Consider the following 27,820-nt stretch of genomic DNA (forward strand, 5'->3'; position numbering starts at 1 on the left):
GGCTGACACAGACAACCATTCACACTCACATTCACACCTACAGTCAATTTAGAGTCACCAGTTAACCTAACCTGCATGTCTTTGGACTGTGGGGGAAACCGGAGCACCCGGAGGAAACCCACGCGGACACAGGGAGAACAAGCAAACTCTGCACAGAAAGGCCCTCGCCAGCCACGGAGCTCGAACCCGGACCTTCTTGCTGTGAGGCGACAGCGCTAACCACTACACCACCGTGCCGCCGAGATGTGTTGTTGTCATGAAATTTAAAATCACCTAATTTTTCTCTTTAAATGATACATTTTCTCAGTTTAAAGATTTGATGTCATCTACTAGTGCATCTCAAAAAATTAGAATACCATGAAAAAGTTCCTTTTTTTCATAATTTAATTCAAAAAGGTAAACTTTCATATATTCTATATTCATTACATGTAAAGTGAAATATTTAAAGCCTTTTTTGTTTTAATTTTGATGATTATGGCTTATAGCTCATGAAAATCAGAAATCCAGTATCTCAAATTATTAGAATATTCCCCAAGATCAATCAAAAAAAGGATTTACAATACAGAAATGTCCAACTTCTGAAAAGTATATTCATTTATACCCTCAATACTTGGTTGGGGCTCCTTTACCATGAATTACTGTATCAGTGCGGTGTGGCATGGAGGTGATCAGTCTGTGGCACTGCTGAGGTGTTATTGAAGCCCAGGTTGCTTTGATAGTGGCCTTCAGTGTATCTGTATTTTTAGGTCGGGTGTTTCTCATCTTCCTCTTGACAATACCCCATAGATTCTCTATGGGGTTCAGGTCAGGCAAGTTGGCTGGCCAATCAAACACAGTAATATCATGGTCAGCAAATCATTTGGTAGTAGTTTTGGCACTGTGGGTAGGTGCTAAGTCCTGCTGGAAAAGGAAATCGGCATCTCCAAAAAGCTTGTCAGCAGATGGAAGCATGAAGTGCTCTAAAATCTCCTGGTAGATGGTTGTGTTGACTTTGGACTTGATAAAATACAGTGGACCAACACCAGCAGATGACATGGCACCCCAAATCATCATAGACTGGAAACTTCACACTGGGCTTCAAACACATTGGATTCTGTGCCTTTCCACTCTTCCTCCAGACTCTAGAACCATGATTTCCAAATTAAATGCAAAATGTACTTTCATCTGAAAAGAGGACTTTGGACCACTGAGCAACAGTCCATTTCTTTCTCTCCTTAGCCCAAATAAGACACTTCTGACATTGTCTCTGGCTCAGGAGTAGCTTGATATTAAGAATGCAAAAGTTGTATCCCGTTTCTTGAAGATGTCTGTTCGTGATGGGTCTTGATACACTGACACCAGCCTCAGTCCACTCCTTGTGAAGCTCTCCCTAGTTCTTGAATCAACTCTTCTTGACAATCCTCTCAAGACTGCGGCCATCCCTGTTGCTTGGGCACCTTTTCCAGCCACCCTTTTCAGCAATGACCTTTTGTGGCTTACCCTCCTTGTGGAGGGCATCAGTGATCATCTTCTGGACAACAGTCAAGTCAGCAGTCTTCCCCATGATTGTGGTTGTGTGTACTGAACTAGACTGATAGATACACTGTGAGTGTGTTTACATGCACATAGAGAAAATCGAATTTCTGCCGTTGCTCGACTGAAATCGAAGTTCTAAATGTCATGGAAACACCTTAGCTAGGCTGAAATTGAACCACACTTGATTTCTCGTAATCGAGCTACACGACCTAGATTATGCGATTTTTGCCGAGCTACTTAGTGCATGTATACCCTATCGAGCTACGTAGTCGAGCTACTTACTTCAGCACTGCCCCTTCCGGAAGTGACGAGTGACGAGACCACAAGCGGGAAACACAACAGCCTCGGTCGAAAAAAAAAAAAAAAAAAACCAGCCTCGATCGGCATGACACTTCACCTTAGCCGCCACTTTATTAGGAACACTTGTGTCTGGGCATGTACGCAGCCATTTCCAATTAGTTGGTAAGTTATTAGCATGTTAGCAGGCTAACAGTTAATATGTTCACCATTACAGATCAACTTCAACTTAGTGGCCATTTTATTAGGAACACTTCTGTTCGTACATACAAACTACAAACACTCTTCTTGTGAACACGGAACTGATAACTGTTTATACTCTTGAATAGCTCTTCTTCATGACGACAACCGGAAGTGTACCAACACGATGGGGCGTGTAGCGCCACCTGTGGCTCGGGTGCACAATGTACCTCACACAATAGCTCGATTTCCTTGTGTGCATGTAGGATTGGATTTCTCTGGCACCCCTGCTGGGACCCTTAGCTCGATTACCGACAGTAGCTCGATTTGGATGTGCATGTAAACGTACTGTGTGTTCATACTGTTTTACTCAAACTTTAAATGAAATATTCTAATATTTTGAGATGGGGTTTTTTATGTTTTTGTACTGTATGCCATACTGATTAAAATTAAAATAGAAAAATGCTTGAAACATTTTAGTTTATGTGTAATGAGTCTATAACATTTTCACTTTCTTAAATAACTGATGGAAAATATTGAACTTTTCCACAATATTCTAATTTTTTGAGATGCACTATATATATATATATATATATATATATATATATATATATATATATATATATATATACATACACACACACACACACACACACATACATACACACATACCTGGTCCATTTGTTAGTCTGTTTCTTTCAAAGTTATATAGAACAATTCCAATCTGGGGGATTCTGTAGGTCTCTTCTGGGTTTTTTTTTTCTTCTCACTTGATTCATGTGTTTAAATTTGAGACCATTTAAAATTGGGATTATTTTTTGTTCAACAGCTTAGAAATGACTTTGTACTGATAAATATGAACAAAAAGGTATTCATGCATAAGAATAAATAAGAAATGTTTGTTTGATAGGGAAAAACTGAAATGATGGGGAATTAGTATAGATTACAGCATATACTATAAATAGTATATAATATACAGTATACTAATATATACTAATAGAATAAATTAGTACTTTATTTGCAATAAAGTATGTTTGCAATTATAGTTTTCAGATTCACTTTCACTAGGTTATGGATGAATAACTTGAAAATTATTGAAATCATATATTTTCAGTGGGATTCTAGACAGGAAACTGTTCAAGCGCTGCGAGGCCTTCCTGAACCTTTTAAGTGGTACGTTTCATGTTGTATTTATATTTGTTGAAACATCAATCATCTCCCCAGATTCAGTTTCTTGGTCAAGGAGATTAAATTCTCTAATGTGTCAGGGTACATTACTCCATTCATGTTTTCTTTAATGACATGCAATGCCCCAAGACCATCTGCAGAAAAGCAGCCCCATGTCATACCCACCTCTGTACTTGACTGTGGGTATGGTATTTACGGCATTTAGCAGACACCTTCAACCAGAGCTACTTTGAAATGTGCATTGAAGTCAGTAAACATATATTTATTTTTTCAAGATGGGTATATAATTCTTGCCTTCTTGAAGGCCAGGCTCCAGACGAACTTTTTTAAAAATCATCCCAGAACAGTCCCTAAAACTTTGTGTCAGCTGCTTTGAACTGTTTACAATACTGTTAGATTTATTTCTTGTTTTAATTTCTTGTACTGCTATAACAGCATTAGCAGTCACCTACTTTAGGGCTATTCTGACTATATGTATATTTCATATAATTATAACTAAATAAGCACAAATTGGTAAGAATATTACTTACTGGAAAGAGTATTACAATTACAGACACCAATAAAGTTTCACGTATTATCTGAAAAGTTATTTTCTGAACACCCAATGCAATTATACTCAAAAGAGGGAGTACAGAGATAAAGAAATAAACTATCTAGGCTGCAGAATACTTTATTAAGCTCCAGTAAAGGAACTCCATTTTCATCATGTGTATGGGTTAACGCACACATGATCTTTTTCTTTTGACATTTTTTAAAAACAATTTCATAGTATCTTCTTGAATACACTACTTCCATGTTTCAGGTTGCTCTAATGTATGAAACAGCCTGCTCCTTTCCTTGTCAAAATTTGTCAGAGAAAGAGGAGTCATGAACAAATGTCATGTAGGAGTAGGAGTGAAGTTCTGGAAAGATTTTTAATTTTCTTATCAAAGAAGGCAGCAAAGTCATAAGCAGTCAGGGAGGACAGTAAGAGAGGAGGCAACAGGTTAAGAAGTGGAGTATAAATTAACACACTGGATCTTGGATGTTCTTAGGATTATAAACACATCCCTTCTTTTTCCAAACACGATGAGCTAACTTACTGCCAAAATGTTCTATTTTTGTTTTGTTTGACCAGAGTAAATTGTTCCAAAAATTGTCCTCATTTGTCTCCATTTTTTTTTAACGTGCATCACTGTGCTTCTTTTTGAGCAGAAGAGTTTTGTGAACAAGAGATGATTGCGGTGAAGTTCATTGCGTATTGTTCTCTGTGGAACCGTTGTTCCTGCTGCTTTCAGTTCATCCTGCAACTTTTTTTCAAGTGACTGTTGGCTTCTCTCTTTTCTTCCTTATTGTTAGTTTGAGAGTGAATTGTGAAATCTTCTGTGGCACACCTACCAACTGTTGTTAATTGTTAATAATATTGCTTTTGAGAACTTTCGGAAGCTTCTTCACCTTCACCAAGATTGCAACTTGTGTGAAATCTTCCCAACCAATGCCATTGTCTTTTACAATGACTCCAGGAGCAACCTGCACGAGAACGTTTTTTGCAGGATTTATATATCAAACTTGATTTATTTTTATGCAACATATACTTTTAAAATAGTGTCTGAATATTTTCCGCCCAGTGCGCGCACACGCGTGTGAGAATATGAAGTGGATATGAGCACTGGAAGTACATTAAATAACAAAAAAAAAAAAAAAAGTGTCCAAATACTTATTTCCCCTCACTGTATAATACAACAGAAATGGTCCAGTATATCACAGACACGTTGTCTGCACTTACACTTAACCTTTGTTTGCAGAAATTTATTAGATTTAATTCCACTTAGTTGCTATAAAACAAGCTCTTGGAGGCTACACAGTATTTTAAAACCAACCCAATTTGGCATAAAAAGCAATCCACAATGACTGGTCATTAACCCCAATGTGCTTCTATTCCCCTTTATAGTGCAAAAAAGTTATTAGGGCTTGTTGCAGTTTCCAGTTTTGACCAGTGGGTGCAATAATAATTCTTTGGAGATAAATGGGTTTGTAAGTACACTGCAACATCTAGAAAGACAAGCAAATCAATGGAACATTGGCTTATATCTGTCAGACAGCATTATTTTCTAAATTGTTGGTCACTCAAAAGAGGTTACAAGTATTTTTGCCCCACCTGCTCCTATGGAATAGATGCTAAACTTGGACATGTTTAGTAATGTGGTGGCATGGTGGTGCAATAGTTAGCAGTGTTGCCTCACAGCAAGAAGGTTCCAAGTTCAAACCTTGGAGTTTGCATGTTCTCCTTGTGGCTGCGTGGGTTTCCTCTGGGTGCTCCAGTTTCCTCACACAGTCCAAAAGACATGCAGATTGGGTCAACTAGCTACTCTAAATTGCCCATAGGTGTTAATGTCTCTCTGTGCTAGCCCTGCAATAGATTGGTGACCTGCCCAGGGTGTACCCCGCCTCTCATCCAAAGTCAGCTGGGATTGTCTCCAGCCTCCCCAGCCAGATAAGCAGATAATGGATGGATGGGTTTAGTAATGCCACCATTCATAAACACAGTAGAATCATATTACTGCAATGTTTCATTTAAAAATAATAGAATTTTAATGAATATAAACATTTGCGTACATTTGGGGTGGTCAGCTGGACATTATAGGAATCCACATAATATGCCACATGCTCATATTTAAATTGGTTAAATAACTGAAATAACTGTGGCATGCTGAAATTATTAAACTAATTACTTCAGCTCTTAGTGAATCTCAAAAATAAAATCACTTATGTTTGTGATCCCAACTGTTTTCAGAAACTGCTTCTACTCAACTTTACACGGATCATAATTATTTCAAAACAGCCTTTCTTGAAAAGGTTTTAAAGAAAAAAAAAGTCTGTACAGACGTATGTGCAAAATGATGTCTGAAGGATTTTTCCACATCTAAGTGCCAGGACAGACTCTCAGACCAGACAATATGATCCAGATGTGCATCCACAGACCATGAAGCTGGTCATATTTAAGACACTAAGTTTTTGTTTTCAGTCATGTCTCAACAGGTTAATACTTTGAAAATGATCAGTGTAATAATGGAAAACTTCAGCAAGAGTTATATTTAAAAAAAAAAAAATCTCTATTTGCCGTATATCAGTTATTCCATTAAATCATCCGACAGAATCTACTGGAAGCAATTTACTGTTTTCAGACACGTACAAAACCTCAGACATATGAGCTTTGACATTCTCACTTCTAACTTGTGATGTGATTCAGATGATGCACCCTGAATTGGCACCAAACATGTTTTCAGACAATAATCACAACTAATTCAAACCCAGAGCTGTTAAATGAGCCAACTGGAATGCAAGTGCTCCAAGATTTCCACCAACTGACCAGAAACAATTGGAAGATAGTTGTATAAGGAACATACACCGCAACAAATAAGTATTAATACTCAGGAGGGCACACTAGTTACCGTAGTCAGTCAAACTGCAAAGAACACAATCTTTGCAACAGTCAGTAAGTTTTCCACCATGGGAAAGTCTTCAGGACAGAGCATATAGCGCTTTCTGGTTTCTCAGGATCATGACAAGTAAAGTAGCATTTCTTTTTCTTATGAACTTCAAGAGAGGCTACTGGGGGAATGACTGTATATAGCTGCTATAATGTAACTGATACCAAGAACTTGGACATGTTCTACAACATTAAATGCAACTAGAATGGCTAAAACGCATGATGGTTTATTAAAGCTAGATGGCCTTTCGATTTCATAAAATCGGTGAAATTTAGTTCCCTCTGAAATTTGGTCATTGTGATACATGTTTATTTCTGTAATATCTCACAAAATATCAGGCCATTCTTTGGCTGGAAAGTTATTTAATTTGAGGGGATTCCTTAGCAAATTATGTGCATGAAATCACTCGTCTTGTGCAGTCAAGCAGACAGAGGAAGTTTGTGTGCACACGCACAGGTTTACCACCTTCTTTTGGGTTTTACAGCAGCTGGCATCCACAGTGTTGCATTACTGCCATCTACAGGTTTACCTTGACCGTGCACTGACAGTTCCATCATTCTGTTGCTAAACGAACAGCTGTTCACACCAAGGTGCTCACTAACTGCCGATATTTATTAGTTTGGTCCTGCGTTTCCTTTCCTTCACAACATAACGTCTTTTTTTCTCGCTTTCCATTACTGTAGTCGGTCTTTCACGTTTCATTTGCACACTGACGTCCTCCATTTTTCTCTCCTGTTTCAAATTTGTATCCCACAATGCCTTGCGCGAACAGGGAAAGCCCACCACGTGATGCATGACATAGTATCTTTAATTGGGTAATGGTGAAGCAGGAAAAAATAGAGAATTTAGGGCCACATGGCCCCAAATACATTAATTGCTCTATTAAAAAAAACTCATAAAATTGGAAGTCTGTGATTTGAATTCAGTAGCTTTCAGTCCACTACACAAATATAATTGGGTGTCAGGGAAAATTGTTTTCATGACCTACTTAGAAAATCTGAAAGGCAGTCTACCTTTAATAATCAGTGTGGCGCAAGAGGAATAAAGCTAAAACGTCCTGTTACAGGAAAATAATCTTCAGGAATCACACTACCCCGTTGTGGTTTACTTGTTGTGGATTTCAAATATATCAACAAAAATTTTGAATAAAATTCTCTTCCTTTTCTAAGCTTTCCCTACAGAATCAGTAGTTTATTTCTGTTATGAAGCAGACACACACGCCAGTGCATGTTTTCTGGTTGTATGTAAACCAATATGGCAGACAATTCAAATGCAGAGGCGATCAGAAATGTGAGGCAGGCTAATGGTCAAGCAATCAGTGAACAGGCGTAAAATAAACAAGACTGAATGGGTAAATAGGACACAGGCTACAGCCAAACACTAACCAAGACCTTGGAATGGTCACGGACACGATGCTGGAGCGAGATTCACAAAAGTATGTTTGGCAGTCCAATAGGAATTGTGTACTTATTAGTAGTGTGACTGCAAACAGCTGAGTGTCATTAGTAATCAGGTGACTATGAGCAAGGACAGGTGCTTGACTGGAGGTTGCAGGCTGAGGAGCGTGGGAATTGTGGTCTGCACTTTCAAGAGATGCAGACAAGGGAATGTGAATCATCCATCATTTTAAAAGATCCTGTTAATAGACTGTACGCACAATTATTAGGCAAGTTGTATTCCTGAGGATTCATTTTATTGTTGAACAAATACAGTGCTCTCAGTCAATCCAAATTGTTAATGTGGCAGCGGGGGCGTGGTCAAGCGCCGGTCTGTGACAGGAGGGCGGAGTCAGGGAAGGTAAGTGGCAGAATCACTACACCTGACGGCAATTAACCTGTGTTTGTCTGTATCTTCCCAGTGACCGCGCCCTATTTAAGGAGGGAGAGCGAGAGCAGAGATCATCCCTGAACCACATGCCGCTCGTGTGTGTCTCTATTGTTTAAGAATAAAATATTGTTAGAGAATAAAATATTGTTAGACTGAAAAGTGTGGCAATAAAACCCCCTGTGTACGAACCTGATCTCTGTCCTGTCGTCCTCTGTGCTCCGCCCTACGTCAGAACTATTACAGTGGTGCCGAAACCCGGGAAAAGTGGAGCACCAGCCGATCAGCCCCATGGAGTCCTCCCCGTTCGCCGACCTGGTCCACGCCCTCGCCACGGCCCAGCAAAGCCAGCACCAGGTGCTCGTCACCCTCCGGAAGGAGCAAGAGCGACGCTTCGAGGCCCTGGTGCTGGCCCAACAAGAAGATCGAGAGGCGTTCCGGCACCTCCTCGCGTCGGCGGGGTCCACCAGCGCGCCTACCGCGGGCCCGTCTCCCCTCACCGTCACCAAGATGGGCCCGCAGAACGACCCCGAGGCGTTCATCACGCTCTTCGAGCAAGTCGCCGAAGCCTCAGGGTGGCCAATAGAGCAGCGCGTGGCGCGCCTCCTCCCCCTGCTAACGGGAAAGGCAAAGCTGGCCGCGCTACAGCTCCCCGCCGACTGGCCTACATGGACCTCCGCCGGGCCGTCCTCCAGCACGTGGGGCGCACCTCAGAACAGCAGCGCCAGCGCTTCCGCGCGTTGCGCTTGGAGGAAGTCAGCCGGCTGTTCGCGTTTCGCCAGCAGCTCCGGGACGCCTGCTGGCGGTGGTTGAGGGCCGACAACCGCGACGCCGAGGGAATCATCGACCAGGTGGTGCTGGAACAGTTCATCGCTCGCTTGCCAGCAGGAACCGCGGAGTGGGTCCAGTGCCACCGCCCGGCGTTGCTGGATCAGGCAGTCGAGCTGGCGGAGGACCATTTGGCGGCTGTCCCGGCGGCAGGACAGCAGACGGCATCTTCTCTTCTCTCTCTCCCCCTCCTCCTGTGTCCCGTCCTCGCCCCATTCCCCCACCGCGGAGGCTGGCACCTCCCCAGCCGGCCCACCGCACCCGCGGTGCCCTCCAGTTTCTCCTTTCTGTGTCTGTCTCTCCCCCACCTCAGATGAGTGAGCCCCAGAATACCGGTGCAGAGGGAAAGCCCGGGCCGGTCTGCTGGCGCTGCAGGGAGCCGGGCCACCTTCAACAGCAGTGCACGGCAATGGAAGTGGGCGCGGTGGTTCGGATCCCCGACGCGCCAGAGGCCGCCCTCAATCAGGCCGGAGCGTATCGCATACCGGGGAGTATCCAAGGGGATACATATCAGGCATTGGTGGATTCTAGTTGTAACCAGACCTCAATTCAGCAAAGTCTGGTTCAAAATGAGGCATTGGGGGGAGCACAGGGGGTGAAGGTGTTGTGTGTGCACGGGGACGTTCACAGCTACCCTTTGGTGTCGGTCCACATTTTTTTCCGAGGGGAAAAATTTATAGTGAAGGTGGCGGTTAATCCTCGCCTTACCCACTCTTTAATTTCGGGGACTGATTGGCCAGGATTTCGGGATTTAATGGGACGCTTAGTAAAGAGTGGGTCCTGCTATTTGACAGGGGGAGGTCCCGGTGTCGCTCTGGCGGGAGCAGCTGTCACAGAGCCGTCCACGTCATCTCCCCGTCAGAGTGAGGAGCCACCGGCTCCTCCTCTCTCTATTGGGGAATCCCTCACGGATTTCCCATTAGAACAATCGCGAGACAAGACTCTGCGACATGCGTTTGACCAAGTGAGAGTAATCGATGGTCAAACGCTCCAGCCGAACGCCACCCCGTCCTTCCCCCTACTTCGCGATTATGAAGGATAGGTTATACCGAGTGACGCAGGACACTCAAACTAAAGAGCGAGTCAAGCAACTTTTAATTCCAAAGAGCTGCCGGGAATTGGTATTCCAGGCGGCTCACTTTAATCCCATGGCTGGACACTTAGGGCAGGATAAGACACTAGCCCGTGGGGGCGTCGTGGCTCAGGTGGCTAAGGCGCCATACCATAAGTCCGGGGACCCAGGTTCGATTCCGACCCGAGGTCATTTCCCGATCCCTCCCTGTCTCTCTCTCCCGCTCATTTCCTGTCCTGTCTCTACACTGTCCTATCCAATAAAGGTGAAAAAAGCCCAAAAAAAATTCTTAAAAAAAAAAAAAAAGACACTAGCCCGAATAATGGCCCGATTCTATTGGCCGGGGATTCGCGGCAATGTTCGTAGGTGGTGTACGGCATGCCGCGAATGCCAGTTAGTAAATCCAGCGGCCATTCCAAAAGCGCCTTTGCGCCCTCAACCATTAACCGAGACCCCGTTCGAAAGGATTGGGATGGATCTCGTCGGGCCATTAGATCGGTCAGCATGAGGGTACCACTTTATATTAGTTCTGGTGGACTATGCAACGCGATACCCGGAAGCAGTGCCTCTGCACAATATCTCAGCACGCAGTATTGCGGAGGCGCTCTTCCGCGTTATCTCCCAAGTTGGAATCCCGAAAGAGATTCTAACTGATCAAGGCACCACATTTGTGTCACGGACACTGCGCGAACTGTATGCGTTATTGGGGATTAAGCCGATCCACACCAGCGTGTATCACCCACAAACGAACGGTTTAGTGGAACGGTTCAACCGCACCCTCAAAAATATCATTAAAAAAGTCGTAAGTGAGGACGCACGTAATTGGGATAAGTGGCTCGAGCCCTTGTTGTTTTCAGTGCGAAAGGTTCCCCAAGCCTCCACGGGGTTCTCCCCGTTCGAATTATTATATGGGCGTAAGCCGCGCGGCATTCTAGACGTGCTGTGGGAAAATTGGGAGGAGGGACCTTCACAAAGTAAGAACGAAATTCAATACGTTATGGACCTGCGCGCAAAACTCCACACGCTCACCCACCTAACCCAGGAGAATTTGCGGCAGGCCCAAGAACGGCAAACCCACCTGTGCAACAAGGGTACGCGCCTTAGAGAGTTCACACCGGGAGATAAGGTACTCGTACTGTTGCCCACATCGAGCTCCAAATTGATCGCCAAGTGGCAAGGACCCTTTGAGGTCACATGGCGAGTCGGGGACGTCGACTATGAGGTAAGGCGAACGGACAGGGGTGGGGCGCTACAGATTTACCACCTCAATCTGCTTAAACTCTGGAATGAGGAGGTCCCCGTGGCGTTGGTGTCGGTGGTTCCGGAGAAGGCGGAGCTGGGGCCAGAGGTTCAAAAAGGGGCATTGACATCACGTACCTCTCCGGTCCCCTGTGGAGACCACCTCTCCCCAACCCAACTCACGGAGGTCGCTCAGTTGCAGACCGAGTTTTCGGATGTGTTCTCGCCCCTGCCCGGTCACACTAACCTCATAGAGCACCACATAGAGACGCCCCTGGGGGTAGTAGTGCGTAGCCGTCCTTACAGACTACCCGAACACAAAAAAAAAAAAAAAAAAAAAAAGGTGGTTTGGGAAGAACTTGAGACCATGCTCAAAATGGGCATCGTCGAGGAGTCCCACAGTGACTGGAGCAGCCCGGTGGTCTTGGTACCCAAGGCCGACGACGGGTCGGTCCAGTTCTTTGTGGACTACAGAAAAGTCAACGCGGTGTCTAAATTCAATGCGTACCCAATGCCTCGTATTGATGAGTTGCTCGATCGACTTGGCACTGCTCGCTTTTATTCGACACTGGATTTGACGAAGGGATATTGGCAGATCCCCTTGACTCCCCTATCCCGAGAAAAAACGGCCTTTTCCACACCGTTTGGGTTACACCAATTCGTCACCCTTCCATTTGGGCTGTTTGGGGCACCCGCTACGTTTCAGCGGCTGATGGATAGAGTCCTCCGTCCCCACGCCACGTATGCGGCTGCGTATCTAGATAATATCATCATCTATAGTCATGACTGGCCGTGGCACCTTGAACATCTGAGGGCCGTCCTGAGGTCGCTGAGGCGAACGGGGCTCACAGCCAACCCAAAGAAGTGTGCGATTGGGCTTGTGGAAGCACGGTATCTGGGCTTCCACTTGGGCAACGGGCAGGTGCGTCCCCAAATTAATAAGACGGCAGCGATTGCGGCCTGCCCGAGGCGCAAGACCAAAAAGGGGGTGAGACAGTTCCTGGGGCTGGCTGGCTATTACCGTAGGTTTATACCTAATTATTCGGACATCACCAGCCCACTGACTGATCTCACTAAAAAGGGGGCCCCAGATCCGGTCCAGTGGACGGAGCAATGCCAGCGGGCTTTTTCAGAGGTAAAGGCTGCACTGTGTGGGGGGTCACTTCTACACTTCCCTGACTTTTCTCTCCCCTTTGTGTTGCAGACCGATGCGTCGGACAGAGGGCTGGGGGCAGTTTTGTCCCAGGAGGGGGAGGACCGCCCCGTCCTCTACATCAGTAGGAAGCTGTCAGTGCGTGAGGGGCGCTACAGCACCATTGAAAAGGAGTGTCTGGCAATCAAGTGGGTGGTCCTCGCCCTCCGTTACTACCTGCTGGGGCGCCCGTTCACCCTCTGTTCGGACCACGCGCCCCTCCAGTGGCTCCACCGCATGAAAGATGCCAACGCGCAGATCACCCGTTGGTATCTGGCACTCCAACCCTTCAACTTTAAGGTGGTCCACAGGCCAGGGGCGCAGATGGTCGTGACGGACTTCCTCTCCTGTCGGGGGGGGGGGGGGGGGGGGGGGGTCGACTGCAGGCCAGACAGCTGCCCGGCCTGAGTCGGGCAGTGGGGGTATGTGGCAGCGGGGGCGTGGTCAAGCACCGGTCTGTGACAGGAGGGCGGAGTCAGGGAAGGTAAGTGGCAGAATCACTACACCTGACGGCAATTAACCTGTGTTTGTCTGTATCTTCCCAGTGACCGCGCCCTATTTAAGGAGGGAGAGCGAGAGCAGAGGAGATCATCCCTGAACCAGACGCCGCTCGTGTGTGTCTCTATTGTTTGAGAATAAAATATTGTTAGAGAATAAAATATTGTTAGACTGAAAAGTGTGGCAATAAAACCCCGTGTACGAACCTGATCTCTGTCCTGCCGTCCTCTGTGCTCCGCCCTATGTCAGAACTATTACAGTTAATAAACCTAAAACCCAAATGTTTAACAAAGGAAAAGGGAGTTTAGGCTTTCTCAGGGGAATATACAAGTGTGCACAATTGTTAGGCAACATTTAGTGTGCAGAATTATCTCATCTCATTATCTCTAGCTGCTTTATCCTGTTCTACAGGGTCGCAGGCAAGCTGGAGCCTATCCCAGCTGACTACGGGTGAAAGGCGGGGTACACCCTGGACAAGTCGCCAGGTCATTACAGGGCTGACACATAGACACAGACAACTATTCACACTCACGTTCACACCTACAGTCAATTTAGAGTCACCAGTTAACCTAACCTGCATGTCTTTGGACTGTGGGGGAAACCGGAGCACCTGGAGGAAACCCACGCGGACATGGGGAGAACATGCAAACTCCACACAGAAAGGCCCTCGCCAGCCACGGGGCTCGAACCCGGACCTTCTTGCTGTGAGGCAACAGCGCTAACCACTACACCACCGTGCCGCCCGTGCAGAATTATTATGCAACTAAATGAAAAGCTAAAATTTTCCCATTTCACTTGTTTAGAGTACGTGTAACAAATAAACAACTCAGAATTAACATAAAACACTTTTGGCATTTCAGAAATATTCAGCAACCAATATAGCCACCCTTCTTTTCAATAACTCCCATGAGCCTTCCATCCATGGAGTCTGTTAGTTTTCTGATTTGTTGATGATCAAGTTTTTGTACAGCAGCAACCACAGCCTCCCAAATGCTGTTCAGAGTGGTGTATTGTCTTCCCTCACTGTAAATCTCATGTTTAAGAAGGGCCCACAAGTTCTCAATATGGTTTAAGTCAGGTGAGGAAGGGGGCCGTGTCATTACTCTGTCATCTTTAAAGTGCATATTCTGAACCAATTTCATTTTTTTTTATATGAAAGTATGTCCCTTTACACACTCATCCAGAAGGGTAATTTTGCACAAGGCCATCTGTCTACAGCAGAAAAAAACAAAAACGCGTCTGGAAAAATCCCAAGGGACTCTGGAGCCAGATTCGTGATGTTACCTGTGGAAGCGCCAGCAGGCTGCGCGAGCTTGCACAGTTTCAGTGCACAGCCTGTGTAGACCAAGCGCTCCCATTTCTCTCTCATTGTCCGGTCTTTTGGAAAACGAGGAGTACTAATCCCATCAAGATTGGTGTTGTTACACCCTCCTACGATACATCTGTTAAACATTTTAATAATTACGCGATAACGTTGAAGAAATTTGCAGAAAACCACCAGGTCGTTTTCTCATAAACAAACTAGCGCTGACGTAGGATTCAGAGGGAGGCGTCCTGCACGCGACGTCACAAAAATCAATGTTTCCTGGGAAATCCAAATGGCAAGTTTTTTCAGAGGCGGACCAATTTGCCTCAAATGGCTTGATTTCAACTGAATTCTTCTGGTATTGCACAAGGTAAAAGATTGCACAAAATGTGACAGATATTTGACCAAAGTTTAATATAAAATAGGAGAATTACATTGATCTTGCTCCTGAATTTACCCGTGATATGCACTTTAAGGCCTTTGCTGGCTCGCCAAGCAGTGGAGTACTTGGATGTGATGCACGTGATGGTCCACTGTCCTGCATAAAAATCATGGCCTTCTTGAGGCAGACGTCTTCCTGCACCACTGTTTGAAGAATGTATCTTCTAGAAACTGGCAGTAGGTTTGGGAGTTGATTTTAAAGGCCTCTGCATGCTCTTGCGACAAGGCTTTCGCAGATAGCTTTTCGCAGACAGTTGTAATTTATTGTTGAGCGGGGGAATAGGCGTGCGCGACGTTATTCACTGGCACAACGCAAGGGGGCGCGAAGTCGCTAGGAGTAGTTGGTGGGTGTGGTTAGTGGAGTGTTTATCCTCCAGTTACTTATAATGACTAGAACTTTTTTTTTTATAATGACTAGAACTGGAGTCGTATAGATGTACGTACTTCCTCAGTCAACCGCTCTTCGTGCTGCTCCATCTTCGCTCGTGTTTTTAAAAATGCCGGTCGTGAAAACAAAACAAACCGGGAAAGTAGGGAAGCGGAAGTGCGTGTACAGCGGGTAGAGTGGACCAATCAGAGCCCTCTTGTCTGCGAGGCTTCTGCGGTGGTCACAATTTTTGGGAGGTGCGCGCAGAGCGTCTGCAGAGGTGGGGGGGCTACGCAGACACTGTCTGCGACGCCATCTGCGAGGACTGGGTTGTCAGCATAAATTGGCCTTAAGTCCATCTTCAACCCGAAATGGTCCAACTAGCTCATCCTTAACAATAGCAGCCCATACCAGTACCCCTCCTCCATCTTACTGGCATCTGAGTCGAAGTGGTGTTGTGTTCATTAGTTATCCAGCCATGGGCCCATCCATTTGGTCCATCAAGAGTCAGTCACTCATTTCCATCCATCCATAAAACCTTTGAAAAATCTGTCTTCAGATATTTCTTGGCCCAATCATGACGTTTCAACTTGAGTCTTGTTTAGTGGTGGTCGTGTTTCAGCCTTTCTTACCTTGGCCATGTCTCTCAGCACCAAACACCTTGTACTTCTGGACACTCCAGGTAGATTGCAGTTCTGGAATATGGTGGCACTGGAGGATAATGGGTTCCTGGTAGCTTCATGTTTAATCCTTCTCAAGTCTTTTGCAGTTAATTTGCATCTTTTCTTTTCCACACATTTTTTGGGACCCTGTTGACTATTTGCAACAAAACGTTTGACTGTTCTGTGATCACGTTTCAATAGTTTAGCTATTTCAAGAGTGCTACATCCCTCCGATAGGCATAATTTGTCTTTTCAGTGTCTGTTAAATCTCTTTTTTGGCCCATTCTGCCTGAGATAAAGAAGCTGCCGAAAAATTATGCACACCTTAATGAGCCAAATATTCCACACCCTTCCTCATTACACAAATAAATAACAGTTGAGAATGCTTAAATCCAATTAGCATTATAACTCGGGGTTGCAAAATATGCATAGAAATAATGGTAGGGTCAGAGTACTCACTTGCCTAATAATTGTGAACATGGTATATATAAATATTGCTGTTGTCGAGTATCTCAGAATCTCACAGTTCTGCTGGTTTACTGTTTGTAGAGTTTCAAAACAGAATATCTTTAGAAACTATTCTACAATTTAAGTATCTAACTGTGGTATACATATCTTTGTCATACGGACATTACTCTGGATCACTGTTCACAGACCCACAATTACATATGGAACTAACATTCTGTTTCACCCCTCCTAACCATCAGAGCAATGAAAAATGAGCCTTTGTAACCTATACCAAAATATCTTGAAGAATCATCACACCTTAGGACAAACTGGAAAGGCGCTTGAAGATGAAAGTTGCACTTGCGCAAATGAGGTTATTTAAAAAGCAGCATAACTCGCACTGCATTCACACTAGCAAGTGAAAAAAATAACAGGTTCGTTTTTTTTTCTATGAAATGCCATAAAGTCTCAATTCCCACAACAGCAACAAGCAGCATGACTTCATTCAAACTGTATTTGATCTTCTGCTGATGTTTTTTTTTCTGAAATGTATTGCAGAGTAAGTGATATGAATATGTAATACATGTCAATATTTGGCTCATAGCTGGTTGGGAAATGCCAGGTCTGTCTCTAGTTTCTCTCTGAAATGTGCCCACGGCTAAAAACCAAAGAATAGGAGATCTAAACGGATTGATGAGCCACTCATCATTCCCTCAGTCAATATTTAGATTCACCCTGATTCATTACATTTCAGCTGTGGCACCTGTCTGCACCGTGTGAGCAACAAAATCAGTAATTACTCTGTCAATTATGTTGATATTGACAATAAGTGGGATAGGAGCTCCTTATAACCAGTTTACCCATGATGACGCTTTTCTAACACTAAAGGTCATTTATAGACAATGTCAGGAGTGTGTACGTAAATATGCACCCATCATGCTCAAGATAAATGGGATAAATCACATTCTTTGCATATAAACGTGCATATACATGGTTTACGCACAAAAATATTCATATTCACGGTGGATAAATGAGACCTCTGGACACTGCATGCCCACAAGCAGCAGTGGTGCCCAACTACAAGAAACATGGGCATGTTTGCTCATGTGAATGCAGAGTAAGAGTCCTATAGAATAAGCCTAGCTCTTTACATCTTGCAGTAAACAGTGATTTGACCTACCTTGACAGAAAGCCACACAAGTCTTTAAACTCTGCTCCATCCGATATAATGTTGAGGTCAGTCACTTTTGTCAGGATGGTTTCACCGTCCTGCACAAACAAACATGCCATTAATTAAAATGTACAGTTCTTCATAACTGAACAGATGGTTCTGAAGTGATCATTCTTTGCAACTCCTAATACACTAAAACCAAGCAATCATAAACAGAAAGGTACAGAGAGGTGGGAGACAGGAAAAAATGTGGCTCGTTGGAAAATATTTCTACGTGAAATAAGTAAAATCAGTGGTCAGTTATGACAAAAATGCATTTAATAAGCACTGTATTTAGCGCCAATAAAATAAAGTAATAATAATAATCATCTGATGTGCAGGCGGCACGGTGGTGTAGTGGTTAGCCCTGTTGCCTCACAGCAAGAAGGTCCGGGTTCGAGCCCCGTGGCCGGCGAGGGCCTTTCTGTGCGGAGTTTGCATGTTCTCCCCGTGTCCGCGTGGGTTTCCTCCGGGTGCTCCGGTTTCCCCCACAGTCCAAAGACATGCAGGTTAGGTTAACTGGTGACTCTAAATTGACCGTAGGTGTGAATGTGAGTGTGAATGATTGTCTGTGTCTATGTGTCAGCCCTGTGATGACCTGGCGACTTGTCCAGGGTGTACCCCGCCTTTCACCCATAGTCAGCTGGGATAGGCTCCAGCTTGCCTGCGACCCTGTAGGACAGGATAAAGCGGCTAGAGATAATGAGATGAGATCTGATGTGCAATGTATATTATGTGAATTTGTTAATTCACCTAACCTTTCTGCTGGTGTGGTTTACATCCAATTACATAGCAGTCAAACACTGACATCATGGAGATGCCAGCTTCAAGAAATTTAACATCATGAAATATCATCCACAAACCTACCTGTCTTTGGTGTATATCTACAAGAAAACTGATTACAAAACACTGATTGAACATGGCACATCATTAATAAAACGTACCCAGCGTGACAGCCCTTAATGTAGATGGTGGTGTTTAATTGCCCTCTAGTGCTCAGAACAGCTATTTCACATAAGAAATGGAGGTTGAGGTTCTTTCCCAGCCACTTTTTGACAATTTGTCATGTCAGTGATAATTACATAGGAGAAAATTCCTAGTAATAAACAATTTAAAGGTTAGTGACTAATAAACTAAGTGTTGGGGTAATGCCCTTATTTATACCACTACTTGGCCTTGCAGTGTAAGTGTAGTCTAATCTGCCTTCACTGGAGCAGGAAGCAAACTAGGTTGCTTCTCATTTCATTATTTGTGCCTCCTCATTTCCTTTCTTTACCTTGCTTCTTAGCTCCACAGTCTGAGGACAGGAAGCCGGAATACAAGAAAAGAAATCAACAAAAGGAACTGACAGCCAACATATTTACGAAATAAGACTGTTGTTCACTGCTACAACACACACTTATTGGCGACTTACTGCACAGCTCTAGCGCCTGTCACTGGACAATCCGTGCATACACAACACGAATAAGCATGAATGAAAGACCTACTGCACATGTACATCATATGCTTAATTGTTGACGTCTGAGCCGATAAAACTTTCCATGACTTCTCATTTGCGCAAATTTTTTAATCAGGCACATTTTAATTTAGCTTTATGCAGAGGTGGACAAAGTACCCAACTTCATTACTTAAGTCAATGTACAGATCCCACTGGTTAAATGTTACTCCGATACAAGTGAAAGTTGTCCAGTCAAATTTTTACTTCAGTTAAAGTACTGAAGTACGGTACTTGCTTTTAAAAATACTGAAGTATTAAAAGTACATTTTCTGTCAACGCATCGTTGTATTATTGTCACAACACTGACAAAACCTAACACCGATACCAAAGACAAAAATGTGAATTCACAAAATGAACGCATGCTGTGCCATTATGGTAGTTTAACATTAAGCTAGCTAGTCAGTGAAACTCTACCTGACTTCTAGCAAACTCTTTTCAAACTCGAAATCATATTGGGTATCTAACATTACTAGAAAAGAAAGATTTCTACATTTGGCAACATTATGCTAAAACAGATTTCTGACAGGACTTCAGATAAGTTAACGTTATTCATGTTAGCGTAACTCCGTTTTTACATGCTAACTAACAGTGTCCAAGTTAATTAGCTACGTGTAAACATTAGCCGTGGACAGGGCTACAGCAACTTGGTGGGCAAATCCATAGAAAGTCATTTGACTAACCAGACTGCATAGCTACGTTTGCAACATTATCGCTAGCTCTAAAAGCACAGACAACTTTGTTGCAAGCTTTCTCTTGGAATAAAACTTTTACAGACCTCAATATGCTTCCGCAGGTTGGACGGTGAGTTTTTGTAGGCCGTGATGTGGTTCGTTTTGGACAAACAAAGCAAACATTTAAAACGAAATTAATCTTTAATCCTTTCAGAAAACTGAAACTTGGGCTCTAGGTAAAGCCATGGGTGCATGCATTCCCCAGAAGAACCGCCTCCTTCCATTCTGCCATCAACTGATCGTGTTCAAATAATGCCACTGAGAAATCATTGAACTTGGTTTTATCCAGTCTATGGATGTGACGTGACCCTAGTGATTACTGATCGACTGCCTCAGTGTCACCTGAGAAAAAAACCAATCGCGTTTTAGAAAATACAGCCCCGATTCCAAAAAAGTTGGGACAAAGTACAAATTGTAAATAAAAACGGAATGCAATGATGTGGAAGTTTCAAAATTCCATATTTTATTCAGAATAGAACATAGATGACATATCAAATCTTTAAACTGAGAAAATGTATCATTTAAAGAGAAAAATTAGGTGATTTTAAATTTCATGACAACAACACATCTCAAAAAAGTTGGGACAAGGCCATGTTTACCACTGTGAGACATCCCCTTTTCTCTTTACAACAGTCTGTAAACGTCTGGGGACTGAGGAGACAAGTTGCTCAAGTTTAGGGATAGGAATGTTAACCCATTCTTGTCTAATGTAGGATTCTAGTTGCTCAACTGTCTAAGGTCTTTTTTGTCATATCTTCCGTTTTATGATGCGCCAAATGTTTTCTATGGGTGAAAGATCTGGACTGCAGGCTGGCCAGTTCAGTACCCGGACCCTTCTTCTACGCAGCCATGATGCTGTAATTGATGCAGTATGTGGTTTGGCATTGTCATGTTGGAAAATGCAAGGTCTTCCCTGAAAGAAACGTCGTCTGGATGGGAGCATATGTTGCTCTAGAACCTGGATATACCTTTCAGCATTGATGGTGTCTTTCCAGATGTGTAAGCTGCCCATGCCACACGCACTAATGCAACCCCATACCATCAGAGATGCAGGCTTCTGAACTGAGCGCTGATAACAACTTAGGTCGTCTTTCTCCTCTTTAGTCCGAATGACACGGCGTCCCCGAGTTCCATAAAGAACTTCAAATTTTGATTCGTCTGACCACAGAACAGCTTTCCACTTTGCCACAGTCCATTTTAAATGAGCCTTGGCCCAGAGAAGACGTCTCCGCTTCTGGATCATGTTTAGATCCGGCTTCTTCTTTGAACTATAGAGTTTTAGCTGGCAACGGCGGATGGCATGGTGAATTGTGTTCACAGATAATGTTCTCTGGAAATATTCCTGAGCCCATTTTGTGATTTCCAATACAGAAGCATGCCTGTATGTGATGCAGTGCCGTCTAAGGGCCCGAAGATCACGGGCACCCAGTATGGTTTTCCGGCCTTGACCCTTACGCACAGAGATTCTTCCAGATTCTCTGAATCTTTTCATGATATTATGCACTGTAGATGATGATATGTTCAAACTCTTTGCAATTCTACACTGTCAAACTCCTTTCTGATATTGCTCCACTATTTGTTGGCGCAGAATTAGGGGGATTGGTGATCCTCTTCCCATCTTTACTTCTGAGAGCCGCTGCCACTCCAAGATGCTCTTTTTATACCCAGTCATGTTAATGACCGATTGCCAATTGACCTAATGAGTTGCAATTTGGTCCTCCAGCTGTTCCTTTTTTGTACCTTTAACTTTTCCAGCCTCTTATTGCCCCTGTCCCAACTTTTTTGAGATGCGTTGCTGTCATGAAATTTCAAATGAGCCAATATTTGGCATGAAATTTCAAAATGTCTCACTTTCAACATTTGATATGTTGTCTGTGTTCTATTGTGAATACAATATCAGTTTTTGAGATTTGTAAATTATTGCATTCCGTTTTTCTTCACAATTTGTACTTTGTCCCAACTTTTTTGGAATTGGGGTTGTAAAATAAAAAACATCCACTTTCAAAGCCGCTTCATAGTAACGAGTAACAAGGACCTTGATAAAAATGTAGTAGAGTGAAAAGTATGATATTTGTCTTTCAAATGTAGTGAAGTTAAATTCATCTCATCTCATTATCTGTAGCCGCTTTATCCTGTTCTACAGGGTCGCAGGCAAGCTGGAGCCTATCCCAGCTGACTACGGGCGAAAGGCGGGGTACACCCTGCACAAGTTGCCAGGTCATCACAGGGCTGACACATAGACACAGACAACCATTCACACTCACATTCACACCTACGGCCAATTTAGAGTCACCAGTTAACCTAACCTGCATGTCTTTGGACTGTGGGGGAAACCGGAGCACCCGGAGGAAACCCACACGGACACGGGGAGAACATGCAAACTCCACACAGAAAGGCCTCCGTCGGCCACGGGGCTCGAACCCAGACCTTCTTGCTGTGAGGTGACAGCGCTAACCACTACACCACCATGCCGCCCCAAGTTAAAGTCATAAGTTTCAAAAAAAAAAAACTTAAGTACTCAAAAAGTGTATTTAAGTACAGTACTCAACTAAATGTACTTTGTTACTGTCCACCTCTAGTTTTATGCAACGGGTTTGTTTTTGTATCTATTCTATTCTCTTACCTATTAAGTGGTTATTCCTAATTGCTTGCTATTTACATAAATCACGTTCTTGTTCACTGTGTTGTGTACTGATCTGAAAATGCAATTGTGCTTCATAGATAAATAACGCATCTCTTTTATCTAGCATCCTTGTATATGTTAAGCAACCAAAAATTCTTTTTCTCCCTTTATTTATTCCTTAAAATCTTTTGGATTAGATTGCAGGAGTATTACTATGCCATATTGGTTGTCTTGTGTATTATGTTTGTTTATGTTGAGTGTTTAATATCAAATGATTCCATAATTACCCCAATCACAGAGGTCTCTAATTTTATCTGCAAAGGGCCAATATGGCTGCAGGTTTTTGTTCCAAATCAAACAGAAGCCATTTGTTTAATCAGCTGAATTTGGTCTTCAGCCTGTTGGTTGTGGCTCCTATTTGACTGGAGTAAAAACCTGCAGCCGATAAGACCAGACTCCGTCCTACCAGGTAAAGAGTTTTGTACTGAATTCAACTCAGCTGAACTGAATTGCAGTCCAGCATATCATCCCATTATGGTGGTTAATTCAGTTTTAATTTTTTAAATTGTCTTCTACTTGGAAACTTTCTACACATCCTAGAGACATAAAGCCTACAATTCAATATTAAATACATCAATAATCAAGATGTATAAAGCTTTTAAAAATGTTAGAAATGTCATTCTGGATTGAAAATGAAATGGCTTTACCTGAATCTCAGTCACTGCAAACTCAACTTGGAATGAAAGAAGCCAACAGTGACCAGCAAGTCTGTACTGCTGTACGGTTTTTGTATTGCCTAAGAAAAGCAGGAAAATAATACAGTCTGAACCAACACATTGGAATCGTAATAAATCAGCAATGGATGATAAAAACTCTTCAAGTGATCAAACTTGAAAAGGTTAAATGTGTAAGTTATGTGTAACATTATATCATTATTTAGTATAAATATACAAGTGATTCTAGGAAATCGTGTGCACTGATTGGTTGAGAAATTTGGACTATTTCTTGATAATCACCTCGAGCGACTCGGCAAAACGGCGGCCAAACGCTTCATCACCGTAAGAGAGGAAGAATTACAAATTGTGAAAGAAAATGCTGTTCCTAAAAGCACTAAAGATGCTATGAAGTTTGGTCTAAAAGTATTCAAAGGTAAGGTGGAATTGTGATTTATTTTATCTGTTTCAAAACAAAGTATTTTATGAGACTCAGCCTAGATAAGTGATACAAGCCTGCGCTACCCGAATATTACATTTGCATGCCGTTTGAAATAATATTTATTAAGAGGAACAACAACAACAACTTTATTCATCACATGTACACTTGTGAAATTCCTCTCTGCATTTAACCCATCTGAAGCAGTGAACACACACACATACATACCCAGAGCAGGGGGCAACCATGTTAACAGCGTCCAGGGAGCAGTTGGGGGTAGGTGCCTTGCTCAAGGGCACCTCAGCCTAAGGCCGCCCCACGTTAACCTAACCGCATGTCTTTGGACTGTGCGGGAAACCGGAGCACCCAGAGGAAATCCACGCAGACACAGGGAGAACATGCAAACTCCACGCAGAAAGGCCTCCAACGGCTGCTGGGCTCGAACCCAGAACCTTCCTGCTGTGAGGCGACAGTGCTAACCACTACACCACCATATATGATTTTTTTTTTAAATAATCACCTGTGTATTTATACTAAAACAATTATCCACCTCAGGCTCAGTGAATAATAACCTCAACTTCATCTTTATTATTATTCACTAATATTCACTGAACCTTCAGCAAATAATTGTTAAATAGCAATACCATCACCCAATTCATACAAATATATGAGTGGTGGTCTGCAAAAACCCACTGAAGGTTGCCACATCTTAGATTAGATTAGATAAAACTTTACTGATCCCTTTGGGAGGGTTCCCTCAGGGAAATTAAGATTCCAGCAGCATCATTACAGATAAACAGAGAAAAGAAATAGAGAAAACTTCTAGATAAATTAAAATAAATTAAGTATTTACATATACAAATATAAAAAGAATAAGATATGGGGAAGAGAGGAAGGGGGGAGAAAGAAAAAAAGGAAAAGGGGGGGCAGCAGGAGAGATATTGCACTTTATATTGCACATTGTCCGGTATTGCTTATTGTTAGGCTAGGCTACTGCTCCTTCCCGTCCTCTGTCCTCCTGTTACCCCTCCTCCCCCAGAGAGATTCAGATTGCAGCTTCTGAATCTGAACATCTGAATTCTGCAAAACAGCTAAAAAAATTTTTTTGGCCAGAGGTTTTTGGACACATGACCATCATATCTGTATGTGGTTCTTCCCGAAACTGTTCCCAAAAAGTTGGAAATACACAAGTGTATAGGATGTCATATCATAAGCAGATTAGGATATACATTTTGAAGCAGGCAATATGTCTTGAATCTGAATTGAAACAAAATCTTTTAAATGTGATTTTCTCCTTGGGGATAACCAGACGAGAACGTTACTTCTAGCTGAACTCAAAACTACATTACATGGCCAAAAGTTTGTGGACACCTGACCATCACAACCAAATATGCTTGTTGAAAATCCTATTCCACATTTAGATCCACTTTGTTATAATAACCTCTACTCTTCTGGGAAGGCTTTCTTTTGTGCCCATTCAGCCACAAGAGCATTAGTGAGGTCAGGCATAGATGTTGGTCCTGAGGTTCAGTCACTGTTATAGTTCATCCCAAAGGTGTTCAGTGAGGTTCTGTGCATGCACTTGAGTTCTTCCACTCCAACCTTGGTGAACCATATTTTCATGGACTTTGCTTTGTGCACAGGAACACTGCCATGCTGGAACAGTTTAGGGTCCCTTAGTTCTAGTGAAGGGAAGCTGCAATGCTACAACATACACAAGCATGCAATTGAGTGCTCCAACTTCAAGGCAGAGAACAGTCTGGGGGAAGAAGCACATATGGGCATGATGGTCAGGTGTCCACATGCGTTCGGCACTACTGAAAAACGAAAGATGTCAAAGTTTGATTATGTGAAGGGTTTTCCGAGACTGCCACACATATTTACACTTCACAAGATGGTGATTTTGGGCCGGATCCCATCTCATCTCATCTCATTATCTCTAGCCGCTTTATCCTGTTCTACAGGGTCGCAGGCAAGCTGGAGCCTATCCCAGCTGACTACGGGCGAAAGGCGGGGTACACCCTGGACAAGTCGCCAGGTCATCACAGGGCTGACACATAGACACAGACAACCATTCACACTCACATTCACACCTACGGTCAATTTAGAGTCACCGGTTAACCTAACCTGCATGTCTTTGGACTGTGGGGGAAACTGGAGCACCCGGAGGAAACCCACGCAGACACAGGGAGAACATGCAAACTCCACACAGAAAGGCCCTCGCTGGCCACGGGGCTCGAACCCGGACCTTCTTGCTGTGAGGCGACAGCGCTAACCACTACACCACCGTGCCGCCCTGGGCCGGATCCGTTATTATACATTCTTACTTTTTTCCAGTGTCTTGACCCAGCACTCAGACAGAGAAAGTCCACTGATGTCTGTCTGTCTTCTGTGGTCCTTTTCCAGATCACTGATTTCAGTCATGAGCTTTGAAACATCTTTATTGATCACTCCATCTTCTCTGTCCTTTTGGATAGAGACCCTTCTGTCAAAAAAGAAAGGAAGAAAGAAAGAGGCAGTTAACAAATAAACTTAATATTTAGTTATAATGGTATGTAAAGCTAAAGGACCAGTGTCCACTGATAACTCAGTGCAGCTCAGAGATGTTGTTAGACATGTTCTTTGCTACTCACAGGATATTTTGCAGGGTTTCTCCATGTTGTCTCGAAATAGCCTGTAAACACTCTTCCTGCTCGGCTTCATATGTCTCTATCTCTTGTTGGAGTAGTTTTATTTCTTCTTCATACTTTTGCTCCATGTTTTTCCTTATTCTAGTGGACATAACAACCATAACTTAGAGTTGCAGTTTAGCATAGCTAGTTTTAATTAAGGCTTGGAATTAGCTAACAAGTTTAGCTTATTTATTATGAAAGATACTTTTATACTTAATATAATTATACTTATTAAACACTCTTTAAAACGTATTTAGCTAACAGTAACTAACAGTCTTAATGTTAGCACGTTAATTTGACATGTTGACTTTCTTTTTACATAAACTTACTTTTGCAAGCGAGTTTACTAACTGAACGCCTTTTCGTGCTGAATTATTTCTCCTTGACTGTGGTTATCTCAAATTGATCCATATTTAATACATAGTGCACTACATATGGCGTAAAAGCCATTATGTTCATTCTCTAAGTAGTGTACTTACGGAGGGATTGAGGTGCAATTCGAAACGGATCCCATGTCAAATCACTCAAAATCGCGCCAACGTCGACTAAACCAATCGCGTGAACGTCATTCGTAAATAAAAAGAAAGCGACCCGGTACTGGTTTAATCACTATACGCTTACACAAAATATTACAAACAAAGCTGAGACGTTCAAAATACATACACTAATAAAATACAAACGTAATAAAAACATTTTAATAAGCAAGGAACATTAAACCAGGTAGGAACTAAAGCCTGGGTCTTGTTTCTACTCCGGACCCGTTTACTATGACACTGGTTTGTGAGTGACATGTGAAAAGTCAGACTGTAGTGTAAATCGTGTGTAATCAATAAGTTCTAGTTTAATTTATTCATTCAGAAAAGCGGAGATAATTGACATTTCTTCTTCTTAGATCGTATGGTAAGTGTGTTTATTTTTAAAGCATGGCTTTATTTTAATTGAGAGTTGTTAGCTAGTTGGTTACTTCGCAATTAATAAAGATTTCTGTACAGTTACTTAAACAGAACAGCATGAATGAAAATCCCTAATGACTTGTTGGAGTAGATTTATATAAAACTCTACATTGATCTAGTAATTAATCAGAATAGTGGTAGAAAATAGAAATTTGACAGAATCTTGGATTAAAATATACTTATCAGTTTTTTTGGCTTAAAATAGTTTACATCCACAGTGTCGAAATGCACAACAGATCACATGAACAAAAGCAAATAAGTATGAAATTCCTTGTTTTTGAAAACAAATCTAACTAGAAGGCCACTCAGTGGGGTGCATACAGTGGTGCTTGAAAGTTTGTGAACCCTTTAGAATTTTCTGTATTTCTGCATAAATATGACCTAAAACATCATCAGATTTTCACACAAGTCCTAAAAGTAGATAAAGAGAACGCAGTTAAACAAATGAGACAAAA

At 42.8% G+C, this 27,820-nt stretch overlaps 2 protein-coding genes across 3 annotated transcripts in view; one reads left to right on the forward strand and one right to left on the reverse strand.

The window, feature by feature from the left end:
* The window catches only part of cenpp (centromere protein P), a 186,795-nt gene extending 159,987 nt beyond the window's left edge, over positions 1–26,808 (reverse strand). The window contains exons 1-5 of one of the 2 annotated variants that reach the window (XM_060911029.1): positions 26,742–26,808; positions 26,374–26,511; positions 26,068–26,222; positions 23,296–23,384; positions 17,707–17,795 (exon numbers count right to left, since the gene is read on the reverse strand). In XM_060911029.1, the coding sequence (XP_060767012.1) occupies positions 17,707–17,795; positions 23,296–23,384; positions 26,068–26,222; positions 26,374–26,498 (458 nt within the window). In that variant the 5' untranslated portion in view covers positions 26,499–26,511; positions 26,742–26,808. Of the gene's footprint in view, positions 1–17,706; positions 17,796–23,295; positions 23,385–26,067; positions 26,226–26,373; positions 26,512–26,741 lie in introns of both variants that reach the window. The other variant, XM_060911028.1, reaches the window with a different exon arrangement.
* Positions 26,809–27,082: 274 nt separating this feature from the next.
* The window catches only part of nol8 (nucleolar protein 8), a 41,883-nt gene continuing 41,145 nt past the window's right edge, over positions 27,083–27,820 (forward strand). The window contains exon 1 of the mRNA XM_060910832.1: positions 27,083–27,312. The gene's annotated coding sequence lies outside the window, so the exon portion shown is untranslated. The remainder of the gene's footprint in view (positions 27,313–27,820) is intronic.

Source organism: Neoarius graeffei, chromosome 26 (assembly GCF_027579695.1).
Source record: "Neoarius graeffei isolate fNeoGra1 chromosome 26, fNeoGra1.pri, whole genome shotgun sequence".
Taxonomy (NCBI): Eukaryota; Metazoa; Chordata; class Actinopteri; order Siluriformes; family Ariidae; genus Neoarius; species Neoarius graeffei.